The sequence below is a fragment of the Hyperolius riggenbachi genome, chromosome 3, assembly GCF_040937935.1.
Source record: "Hyperolius riggenbachi isolate aHypRig1 chromosome 3, aHypRig1.pri, whole genome shotgun sequence".
Taxonomy (NCBI): domain Eukaryota; kingdom Metazoa; phylum Chordata; class Amphibia; order Anura; family Hyperoliidae; genus Hyperolius; species Hyperolius riggenbachi.
This window is the reverse complement of record NC_090648.1, coordinates 119,888,729-119,901,777: the sequence shown is the minus strand read 5'-3', so window position 1 is coordinate 119,901,777 and position 13,049 is coordinate 119,888,729. Positions and strand designations below refer to the sequence as shown.

General features: G+C 46.8%; 1 protein-coding gene across 2 annotated transcripts in view; it reads right to left on the bottom strand.

The window, feature by feature from the left end:
• KCNIP3 (potassium voltage-gated channel interacting protein 3) overlaps positions 1-11,885 on the bottom strand; it is a 206,795-nt gene extending 194,910 nt beyond the window's left edge. For both annotated transcript variants that reach the window (XM_068274835.1, XM_068274836.1), the window contains exon 1: positions 11,781-11,885. In XM_068274835.1, the coding sequence (XP_068130936.1) occupies positions 11,781-11,786 (6 nt within the window). In that variant the 5' untranslated portion in view covers positions 11,787-11,885. The remainder of the gene's footprint in view (positions 1-11,780) is intronic.
• Between the last annotated feature and the right edge of the window lie 1,164 nt (positions 11,886-13,049).

Here is a 13,049-nt window from a genome sequence, read left to right as displayed (position 1 = left end):
TGAACTCACATAATATTTATATGCCGGTGGTGATCAATGTCTAAAGCTATGTTCACAGTGGGACGTTGCGGTGCTGCGTTATACAGTATTTTAACACAGCTTTAACGCAGCTTACCGCACTGCAATGCTAATCCTATGGGACGTTCACAGTGGGACGTTAGCGTCGCATTGTAACATGCAGGGCCGGTTCAAGTAACAATTGGGCCCTAGGGCAAAATTAGCCTGGGGCCCCCCAGCAGACACCCCTGACCAAAAAGCGCCATTAGAGGCCCTTTGTTGCAGCCAAATTTGGGCTCCTGAGCTGGCTAATGTCCCTCCCCCAATCACCTCCCAACTTAACAGACTCTGCAGAGTCCCTGGGGAGCAACAGTTAAGATGGAGGAGGGACACCTTGGGGGCCCCTACAGGCTCTGGGGCCCTGGGGCAATTGCCCATTTTTTCCTATGGTAGCTCTGGCCCTGGTAAAGCAGCGTTACGGTAACACACTGCTGCAGTGCGTTACCACTAAACGCACACATTACCAGTTACAGGAAAGCATACTTTTCATTGGCTGTATGCTTTACTGTACCTACTGTATGCGATGGTAATGCAGCATGAGGCCTGGAACCCACTACAAAGAGCAAATCGCTATTGCAATCCCTAGCGTTTCCAATGAGCGTTTTGTAAGCGATTACATGAGCATTTTCTGTCAATTTTAAAAAGTGTAATGCGATTAGCATTTTTAATTCTGATTGGTCCTTTCAATTAATTTTAATTTTTTAGTGAGCAGTAATTTAAAATGCTAGCAAATCACTGTGTATAGCGATTCATGACGAGCGATTACGCCAGACTTTATATACTTTACACCAAAATGCTGCATGTCCTGTGATAGCGATTTTGATAATCGCAATCGCTCCAGTGGAATTTGGCCCATCCATTAACATTAGCTGAGCTTTTAGGGAAATCGCTAGCATTTTGAATCGCTCCCTAAACACTCAAAAAATCGCTCTAGTTGGTTCCAGCCCTGAATGGGTGTCACCACCTTTTTTGTGCTGCAATGCAATGCTGCTTTGCGACTTTATTTGTCGCATCACAACGTCCTACTGTGAACTTAGCCTCAGACTTAGTTTGACACTTTGATCTAAAGTAGATGAGGCCGTGTCAGTTTATATCTGACAACGGCACCTCCAGAGGCAGCCATATTGCTCCTTGTCGGGCATAGACATCAAGAGCAGGGGGATCAAGTCCAACAGTGGATTGGAAAGGGTTAAGGCCACTCAGCTGAGCTCATCCAAGTTGCTTGCCTGTCAGGCTGACATTTTGGCTCTTGGGTTGCACCCAGTTTTAGCATGGCCAGGTCTACATGGGTGATTTGTATCAGTGAAGATTAACAGATTTAAAGAGACTCTGAAGCAAATTTTTTTTGCTATATTTACCTTTTAATTAGCTTCAAAAGTCACATCAGTGGTAAACCGCCGCATCCCCGCCGAAAAATGAGGGCTGCAGACCCCCCAAACCCCCGGGCAAAAATCCACGACCAACTTGGTTGTGGATTGTGCTGCCCTGAGAGGCAGAGCTATGAGCTTTAGCTCTTCCTCTCCTGCCGTCAATCGCCGCACGGATCTCCGCCTCTCCCCGCCCTTCTCTGTGAAGGAAGAGTGAGAGGGGCGGGGAGAGGCGGCGATCCGCCGCAATTTACATCAGAAGAGGCAGAGCTACAGCAGAGAGCTCTGCCCCTTCCAGGAAGCGCCGGCCAGATTCCCTCCCCGGGGATTTGGGGGTCTGCAGCCCTCGTTTTTCGGGGGGAATGCGGCGCTTTACCGCTAATGAGAGTACTGAAGCGAATTAAAAGGTAAATGTAGCAAAACATTTTTGCTTCAGACTCTCTTTAACTCCTTGTTTTCAACTGCCTCATTTAAAATCTACATTTTAAATTGGTTACCAGCGCATTCCGTCCGCACCAGGAAGTAGAGTCCCTGCATTAACGGCATACAAACACCTAACCAAGCCATCACCTTAGAGCCTTTTCACACTGGCAGTTGACAAGCGGTGAATTCACCAACTGTCAGCTGCTCCCCACTTGATAATGCTCGGTATCTGAGTTGTACAAGCGGCCCCCCAACAGAATAGCGCCCCCCCCCCCCCACAGAGACTCGATATGTCGCGTTCCTCCGCCGCTCAGTAACAACGTCGCGTGTCAACACTTGGCATACATGGTGTTTGAACCTATACAATTCATCTGTATTTAAATTGCACACAAATTGCACTGGCGGCAGAAGGGAGACTAAACTGCTAGGCAAACACTAGAGATGTAGCGAACGGTTCGCCGGCGAACGGTTCCAGGCGAACTTTGGTGGTTCGCGTTCGCCTGGACCAAGCGAACTTTTGCGGAAGTTCGATTCGCCCCATAATGCACTATGAGGGTCAACTTTGACCCTCTGCATCACAGTCAGCAGGCACATTGTAGCCATTCCGGCTACACTAAGCCCTGGAGCCCCCCCCCCCCTTGTATGAGGCAGGTTTGCCGGCCATTACACCCACTCGTGTGCCTGCTAGAGACAGACTAGGGACAGCTGCTGCAGACTTGTTCTCCTAGGGAAAGATTAGTTAGGCTCTTGGGTTGCTCCTGGCTGATTGTTATTGCTAAAATAGCACACCTCAACAGCTCTTTTGAGAGCTCTAATGTTTTCCTGATGTATTTTTTTTGTGTGTGTGTTGCTCACTGACATTATACAGCCCTATCTGTTGCAGCTGGACCTTGGTAATTGTTATTACTGTGCCAGCCAGGCCCTTCCTATCTATACTGGGACACCTACCTATACCTACCTAACTACTGGGGCACCTACTTACCTATACGGGGACACCTACCTATCTATACTAGAGGACCTACCTATGCCTACCTACCTACCTATACTGGGTCTCCTACCTATGCCTAGCTAACTACTGGGTCTCCTACCTATGTCTAGCTAACTACTGAGGCACCTACCTATGCCTACCTACCTATACTGGGACTTCTACCTATGCCTACCTACCTATACTGGGACTCCTACCTATGCCTAGCTAACTACTGCGACACCTACCTATGCCTAGCTAACTACTGGGACACCTACCTATGCCTAGCTAACTACTGGGACACCTACCTATGCCTACCTACCTATACTGGGTCTCCTACCTATGCCTAGCTAACTACTGGGACACCTACCTATGCCTACCTACCTATACTGGGTCTCCTACCTCTGCCTAGCTAACTACTGGGGCACCTACCTATGCCTACCTACCTATACTGGGACTCCTACCTATGCCTACCTACCTATACTGGGACTCCTACCTATGCCTAGCTAACTACTGGGACACCTACCTATGCCTACCTACATACAAGAAGATAATAAGGTCGTTGCTTCATTGTGGACAGACCAAATTTGATCAGCTGGACAGTCACTGTTGTTCTATCATTAAGCTACCACAGCCCGGCGACCATATGGGCTTGAAAACCGCCACGGCCTACACTCTCGCCATGGTGCGCACCAGTCCAGCATGGCCGTCACTACGCAAACAGCTGTTTGCGGTGCGTTACACAGTGAGTTTGGTGCGTCAGTGTGAAGCAGAACTCTAATTACACTCCCTGATTGATGTATACACATGCAAGATGTTTTTAAGCACTTTAGGTCTGCAATTTAGCATTCAATGTCATTTCTGCCCTTAAAACGCTGCTTTGCGTCACATCCAGATTTTTCCCTGGGACTTTTGGCATGTATCCCACTCCGCCATGCCCCCCTCCAGGTGTTAGACCCCTTGAAACATCTTTTCCATCACTTTTGTGGCCAGCATAATGTTTTCTATTTTTCAAAGTTCGCATCCCCATTGAAGTCTATTGCGGTTCGCGAACTTTTCGGCGAACCGAACCTTCCGCGAAGGTTCGCGAACGGGGTTCGCGAACCGAAAATCGGAGGCTCGCGACATCTTTAGCAAACACACAATTCAGACATCTATCTGAATGGGGCCTTAATATTGAGGAGAGGACTAGAGATGACCTAAACTGTTCGCTGGTGGACAGTATTTTGCGATCTTCTGCTGTTCGCATTCACGGTGAACAGCGAACATTTGGCGTGTTCGACCTGCCCCTATACATCATGGGTCCACCTGAAAATGTCACCTGCGAATAATGGCGCACGATGTTGCCGCTAATCCGTCTGACGCTTATCGCTATTTAACGTTAAAGCCTTATTGCCATTTAACGGTAAAGCCTCATTGTTATTTAGCGTTAACGCACAGAACCCTCTCTGTACCTATCCCTAACCCTAAGACCCCCCTGGTGATGCCTAACCCTAACCACCCCCTGGTGGTGCCTAACCCTAACCACCCCCCTGGTGGTGCCTAACCCTAACTACCCCCCTGGTGGTGCCTAACCCTAACCATCCCCCTGGAGGTGCCTAACCCTAAGCACCCCCCTGGTGGTGCCTAACCCTAACCACCCCCCTGGTGGTGCCTAACCCTAACCACCCCCCTGGTGGTGCCTAACCCTAACCATCCCCCTGGAGGTGCCTAACCTTAAGCACCCCCCTGGTGGTGCCTAACCCTAACCACCCCCCTGGTGGTGCTTAACCCTAACTACCCCCCTGGTGGTGCCTAACCCTAACCATCCCCCTGGAGGTGCCTAACCCTAAGCACCCCCCTGGTGGTGCATAATCCTAACTACCCCCCTGGTGGTGCCTAACCCTAACCATCCCCCTGGAGGTGCCTAACCCTAAGACCTCCCTGGTGGTGCCTAGCCCTAAATCTCCCCTGGTGGTGCCTAACCTTAACCTTGACAGTGTTACATTAAATCCATTCACTGTTTTGCAGTTAAATAACTTCTGCAGTTTGGCTTATGTAGGTTAGCTATTGATAAATAATGTTACTGTGCACAATAACGTCTGCTGTTTGGCATATGAACGGCACTATTGATAAATAACGTTAGTGTGTGCCGTTTTTCTTCTTTTTTCCCTGTGCGCCATTATTATGCAGTACTAACAATAAATAGCGATAAGCGTATCTTTTTAATGCTGCGCCATTTGTATGCATAGGCGCTGTGCGCCATTATTCACTGATCCGATACATCATCATTGAACTAAACTTTGACCTCTTACCTCATAGTCAGCAGACACATGGCAACCAATCAGCTAGCACTCCCTCCTTGACCCCCCACCCCCCTATCAAAAAGCAGGGGTGGCCATATTGGATTCATTATTTGCTGGCTGCTGTTAGTGAGAGCAGGGTCAGACTTTCTGCAGATAGGTAGGAAAAGCATAAGCTAGGCCTGTGTTCCTGTTCCTTACTTGCTGTGAAAGCACCCCAAACAGCACTTTTGAGGGCTAGCACATCAGTCTCCTGTGTTTTTTTGTGTGTGACACTCCACAGCCCACTGACACCCCAGAGCTGTGTGCACACTACTGCTGTTGGTACATTAAGTTGCACACACAGTACCACTCAAGTGCATTATTATTTCACTTTATTCTGATAGTACTATTGCATTTCTCTGTGTGTGACACTCCACAGCCCACTGACACCCAGAGCTGTGCATAATGTGATTCCTGCCCTTTAGTAATTAAAACCCGACTTTGCGTCAACTCCGTAATTTTTAGTTGGACTTTTGGCATACAGTAGATCCCCTCTGGCATGTGGCAGTCCAGGTGTTAGACCCCCTGAATCAACTTTTCCATCACTTTTGTGGCCAGAAACTGTCTTTGTAGGTCTTAAAATTCGCCTGCCCATTGAAGTCTATGGCGGTTCTTCGGGTTTGCATGTTTGCAAACATTAGCGGAAGTTTGCGAAAGGAAAATGTGATGTTTGCGACATCTCTAAAGAAGACTTGTAGTATTGAGGCTATCGGCTGAGCCTCATAGCAATACAAAGCTCTTCCTTTCTTGATACCACTGTGACTTTATTGCTAAACTTATATAAGGCTAAATTAGCTGGGAGATTTAAGAGAACTTGCAGTTGAACCTCTGTAATTTTTTTGAGATAGCTATAGTTAGTGATGGTCAATGAGACGCAAATAATTCCGAGTTGATGCAGAATTATGCAAATTGTGTATGCAAATGTATGTAGTTTCAAAATGAATCAAATCCAGCTGAGGTAAAATGTGATTGGTCCATTTTCAAGCTGCATACATTTGCATCAACACAAAATGATTTACAACTCATTGACCATGCCTAGTTATAGTGCAGTTCTTACTCAGGGAAAATCTCCTTTTGACTGAGAAAGTTTGCACATATACATACTAGCTACCTCATGAAATTGGACAACTTTTGGACTCATCAGGGAAACCTCCCCCCCCCCCCCCCCCCCTGCCAGTTTGGACCCTTGTTTGATTACAAATCATAAGGTGGAACTCCATGGGCTTGATTCACAAAGCGGTGCTAACCTACTTAGCACGTCTAAAGTCTTTAGACGCGCTAACCAGGGTGCTAAGTAGGTTAGCATCGGATTTCTCAATCAGATCGCGCGCTAACTTTGCGCGCGCAAAGTTTTACGCGCGCAAAGTTTTACGCGCGCTAAGTCCCATAGGCTTTAATGGGCACTTCGCGCGGTGCGCCCTGCGCTCTGTGCAGTACGCGCGTAAAGTTTTACGCGCATAAAGTTTTGCGCGCGTAAAGTTTTATGCGCGAAAAGCTTGTTTAGACGTGCTAAGGGGGTTTTCACAGGCGTGCTAACAGTTAGCACCGCTTTGTGAATCAAGCCCCATGTGTGTTTGTGGGAGTGATTGGTAGATACAGGGGAAACTTGAGAGTTAGAATATTGTTCAAAAGTCAATTTATTTCAGTAATTCAACTTAAAAGGAACCCCAGGTGAGAGGTATATCGAGGCTGCTATATTTATCTCCTTTTAAATAATACCAGTTGCCTGGCAGTGCTCCTCATGATTCTGTGTCTCTAATAGATTTAGCCATAGACCCTGAACAAGCATGCAGCCGATCAGGTACTCTGACTTTACTGAATTGGCCATATGCTTGTTCCAGGGTTTTGTCTCAGGCACTACTTACGCCTGAAGATCAACAGGGCATTGTTTAGAAGGAAACAAATATGGCATTATCCATATCCCTCTCACCTCGGGTTCCCTTTAACCACTTGCCGACCGCACACTCATAACGTGCGTCGGCAAAGTGGCAGCTGCAGGACCAGCGACGCAGTACTGCGTCGCCAGCTGCAGCTTAATTAATCAAGAAGCAGCCGCTCGCGCGAGCGGCTGCTTCTTGTCAAATCACGGCGGGGGGCTCCGTGAATAGCCTGCGGGCCGCCGATGGCGGCTCGCAGGCTAGATGTAAACACAAGCGGAAATAATCCGCTTTGTTTACATTTGTACGGCGCTGCTGCGCAGCAGCGCCGTAAGGCAGATCGGCGATCCCCGGCCAATCAGTGGCCGGGGATCGCCGCCATGTGACAGGGGACGTCCTGTCACAGGCTGCACAGGACGGATAGCGTCCTGTGCAGCCCAGATCTCCCGGGGGCAGCAGGTAGGAGAGGGAGGGGGGGAATTTCGCCACGGAGGGGGGCTTTGAGGTGCCCCCCCCCCGCCACCCACAGCAGGCAGGAGAGATCAGACCCCCCCAGCACATCATCCCCATAGGGGGGAAAAAAGGGGGGCAATCTGATCTCTCTGCCTGCACGCTGATCTGTGCTGGGGGCTGCAGAGCCCACCCAGCACAGATCAGCTAAAACAGCGCTGGTCCTTAAGGGGGGGTAAAGGGTGGGTCCTCAAGTGGTTAAAAGGTGAAAGTAATATATGAAATTGGAACCCTTTGCAGGTGTTTTGTATTCATTAGCTGTGACGGGACAGTTGGAACTGTGTCTCATGCTTCCTGTCCCCTCCTTTCACCCAAAAAGATGGCTGCCCCCATGAAATCACAAACATTTGCCTGTTCTTTTAAATAAGGGTGCGTAAGAGATATTACTTATCTATTTTAATTAACATAACTAATGTAACTTAATGACAGTATGTTTGTTTAGGCTGAAGTTCCCCTTTAATGACTGCCAATGCCCAAGCAGGACCAATCACGTCTCTCCGCCCTTTCGCCCCTGCATTGCAACAGAATGCATCGTTAGCCTGAAGGCTAGGGATGTGTCTGTACACTGAATGTCGCCCGAGGTGTACTTTCCCGATCCCCATCCCCAATGGGCAACAATACTTGCATGTGTGGAGTAGCCCCTCTGTCCATTGGGGGCATCAAATGTTGCTTGATTACATTATTATTGACCTGATCTGAATACTTGTCTATAGTAAATAATCATTATTACTCATAATGCATTTATATGTCAATGACGTTTTCTGCAATGCAGCACACTAATGTCTATAGCTGTCTTGCAAAGGAACTTACAATCCAAAGTACTTATCTTTACTACAAACAAAGTTAATATTCCTGACATGGATCTAGAACCAATTTGGGGTGAGGGTAACCCAATTAACCTATTGGTAAGATTTTGGGATGTGGGATGAAATCGTAATGCCTAGAGGAGGCCCACTTGAATAATTCCTTTTGGGTTCCTCTCACAAGCAGTTGCAGTCCTAAGAACACAGTGGTGAAGTGGTTAGCATGTATGCCTTGCAGCGCTGGGTCCCTGGTTCGTATCCCTGCCAGGGTGCAATCTGCAAGGAGTTTGTATGTTCTTCCCATGGTTTTTTCCAGGTTTCCTCCTGGCACTTAGGTTTCCTCTCACACCCCAAAAACATACAGAAAAGTTAATTGGCTTCCCCCTAAATTGGCCCTAGATTATGATACATATGTACGTAGATATATGACTACGGTAGGGATTAGATTTTGAACCCCTCTGAGGGACAGTTAAGCGACAAGGCCATATACTCTGTACAGTGCTGCAGACATCAGCTCTACATAAATACAAAATAATAACAGAACAACGCAAACAAGCAACAAATACTCATCTCAGGCTATTAGTTCATTGTCTTATTCCTTTATACATTTCACTTGCTAGAAAACTGGACATATGCTTCACATAGTTCTAATATAGTAATGTGTATATAGCAACATGGCAGAAGTGATACTATACAATGCATTAGTGTATCAGTTACTCATTCCCTGAAGCTATTGCCAGGAAGATGACTACACAAAGTATTCTCACATCCATACACAGCACTGTACACAGCACATCCATTGTGGGCATTTCTGCAAGGGTTGTCCAGACAGTAACGCCTGTTCCCCTCTCTCTCCAACACTGTCAAACCAAAATAAATGCTTTTGCACCAACACTGACTGCATGACCAACTTCATGATTGTATTTCTAGGCATTACAGGACCAGGGAAAAGAAGCAGAAACAACTGGGGTCGTTTGGTCCTTAATCAAAGATGGATATACCACTGCAGGCATCCACAAAAAGCTGACAAATGGTCAACTGATGAAAATCATGTTCAAAGATGGGGGATAAAGTTTAAAGAACGTGAAACTAGGGTTGAAGACAAATCACATAGTGGATGGAGGTTGGCAGCGGTTACCAAGGAAACCCAAAACAGAACTCTTTAGTAAAGAACTAAATAATCACGCTTTGTTTCAGCTTCAAATCCATAGTCAAACATCACTTGGAACTGGGGGGAGGGGGTGCTGCTCAGCAGTGGCGTAGCTAAGGAGCTGTGGGCCCCGATGCAATTTTTTCTATGCCCCCCCCCAAGCACTCTATACATAACACTTGATACGGCACACCAAAACCTGCCAATGGCAACTACAGTGTCAGAGGTGCAAGAAGGGGATGGGGGACAGTTTGTTAATGATTACCACTATTCAAAGTATCTATAGAAGTGATTATTATAAGCACAGGACCAATAGAGAGCTTATACTGTAGGTGAGGAAGAGCCCTTCGGGGCCTCTCTGGCCCAAGGGCCCGATGCGGTCGCTACCTCTGCAACCCCTATTGCTACGCCCCTGCTGCTCAGTGATTGAGTGCTGGCTAAGATATTATCTTAATGGAGTTGTTATAACCTCCCAATATTTTCATAAGCCTCACAACCCCTCCTTCCCTCCAAAGCAACTTTAGAGTATGATAGAGATACTAGACTGTAGTAGGTACACATACGTTGGAGCGTGGGAAACAAATAGCATCATGGATTATTATGTGTATTCTGTAAAGCATGTGTATTCTGTAGAAAATTCTAAGTGCATGGTGGTGTAGTAGATAGCACTCTTGCCTTGCAGCGCTGGGTCCCCTGTTTGAAACCCCACCAGGGCACTATCTGCAGAAAGTTTGTATGTTCTCTAGCATGTCTGTGTGGGTTTCCTCCTACATCCCCAAAACATACAGTTAAGATAATTGGCTACTGGCGTTGGACTACTGTTGACCTATGACTATGGTAGGGATTAGATTGTGAGCCCCTTTGAGGGACAGTTAGCATAACTCCCAACTTTTTGAGATGAGAAAAGAGGGACACTTAAGCCACACCCCCACCACACCCCTGATCACGCCCCTAGTCACGCATACTATAAAGATTTCATAAGAAAAATATGTTTTATAATTCAAACCACACTTGTCCTTTTTATCCTGCCTCATTTTCCTTCATTTTGACATTTTAAAATTAGTTATGTATAAATTTAAGGCTCCCAAATGCGTTTTGCGATTCCGTTTCCGTTTCCGATTTGCAATTTCCGATTTCGCCTGAATACAATCAACAGAAAAACAGAGGAAAAAATGCAGCATGCAGTAACAATTAACAAGCAGAATTGGAATCGGATATAAAAAACGATTAAAAATCCGAATCGCATGCAGTGTGCAGGGAGCCTAAAGGATGGGAATAAAGTTTACAGTCAATCAAACACATTTTTTTTAGTAGAGAAATATAAATATTTACATAGAAAGAGGGACAAAGTCCTGAAAGAGGGACAAATGAGGACGAAAGAGGGACAGAGGGACAGGGCTCCCAAAGAGGGACTGGTTCTCTAAAAGAGGGACATTTGGGAGCTATGAGTTAGTGACAGGACTAATGACACTACTCTGTAAAGCGCTGTGGAATATGTTAGCGCTATATAAATAACTAGTATCCTTAGCCTGTTTAAAAACGGGCTAGGTCTACCTGCACTCCACCAGGCGCGTATGCGCGTGCCCGCCGCTCGTGCACGCGCCCGCATGCCCGCCGCTCGTGCAAGCGCGCGCCTACTGTGCGCGCACGTGCTCGCCCCTTCTGGCCCCATCCTCCCTCCGCTCTACACAGTCTCTGCGATCATGCCTACATGGACACACACACAGTCAGGCACATGGACATAGGGAAACTTGCATATTATTATAGAGGATAATAATTATTATGTCAGTCATGCAGTAAAAGTTAATCTATCCAGTACCCAGCAACTAATTCTATTTGGGTTTAGAGTTTAGGAGAAAATGGAAAACATCCTATACTTTCAGTACATCCCTGACATACAGTATGAGGTGACCTTCCAGTATAATCCCAGCAGCGGGAGCAAGTGACAAGTCAGTGACGATCAGCACCACAGCTGCTGACTGAAGGCAATCTGCTGCCCTGTGTTCTCCACCGAGCAGCTTCAATGGGCATGCATTTCATGAATGAAGTCCGCGGCGAGGGCAATGATGGCAAATTGAGCAGAGAGCGATGTCTCCCTATAGGAAGGAATGTTTAGCATGACAGATGATGATGGACAGGAATAAAGTGAGCTTATAGAAATGAAAGTGGGAAGAGAAGGGAGGAAGAGAGAAAGCAGCCCAGGGCACCAGGCAGAGCGCTGAAGGAGCAGACCCCGCGAGCTGCACACACAGTGGGTTACACAGCGTGCAGGACCCCCCTGACCCATGCAATACCACCCCCTTACCTGCATCTTCACTGGAGACACAGTTCAGCAGGGATGCTGCAAGCCTGTAATTGTGTGACAATAGCAACACTGTGCAGTGTCTCCTCTCTCCTCCCAACCCTCTTATCTAAGTCTCCAGGAAAAAAAAGAAAGCCTCTTTTCTATTAACTGTTTCCTCTCCATCCTCCTTGGACCGTTCTTTCTCAGTTATTTCCTGTTATAGCTTTAGAACAGCAGTTTTTTTTCTTTTTTTTTCTCTTTTGTTTATTAAAAATTGAAGGTTGAATTCTAAGGACTTAATTGTTTGGACACCCGGCTATGAAACTGGAGTCGTCTTACTAAGGACAACTCGAAGCACTTTATCCATGGGAATGCATATTCACGCTGTAACAGGGAAAATACCAAGAAATGGGTTACATTTCCATTTCTAATCTAGTTTTGGACAATTTACACAGATATAAAATATATATATATATATATATATATATATATATACATATATATATTTGTAAATATTTTATTTTATCTTTTCAAGGGACAACACTCAAGATATGAAACTACCTCTTGAGCCCCACAGGTTTATACTCCTCTAGGGACTGGGCCATTTTTTACAATTCAGCACTTCACAACTTTAACGGCTTATTGCTCCGTCACACAACTTAGCACCCAAATTAATTTTACCTCCTTTTCTTCTCACAAATAGAGCTTTCTTTTGGAGGTATTTGATTGCTGCTGCTATTTTTAGCACACACACTACACTATACGTACATGCCTAAGGTAGGGATTAGATTTTGAGCCCCTACGAGGGATAGTTAAGTGACAAGACAATATCGTCTGTACAGCGCTGCGAAAGATGTCAGCGCTATATAAATACTAAATGAATGATTTCTAAAATAAACAGCCTGCCAGCGTTGATCACTGGCTGGCAGGCTGATCGCTGGGCTAGAAGCCTGCGCGGGTCCACTTTTTCATACCCGCACCCTACCCGCTACCCGCACCCGAACCGCGATCCGCTTTCTGGTGAATTTGATACCCGCAACCCGACCCGCACCCCCAGAACCGCTACCCGCACCCAACCAGCGACCCGCAGGCCCGCTACCCGACCCGCTACCCGCGACCCGCTTTTTTACATTTTCTTCTAAAGTGCACATTTGCATAGTTGTCCCCAGTGTAGCCAGCATAGTTGTCCCCAGTGTAGCCAGCCTAGTTGCCCTCAGTGTAGCCAGCATAGTTGTCCCCAGTGTAGCCAACCAAGTTGTCCCCAGTGTAGCCAGCATAGTTGTCCACAGT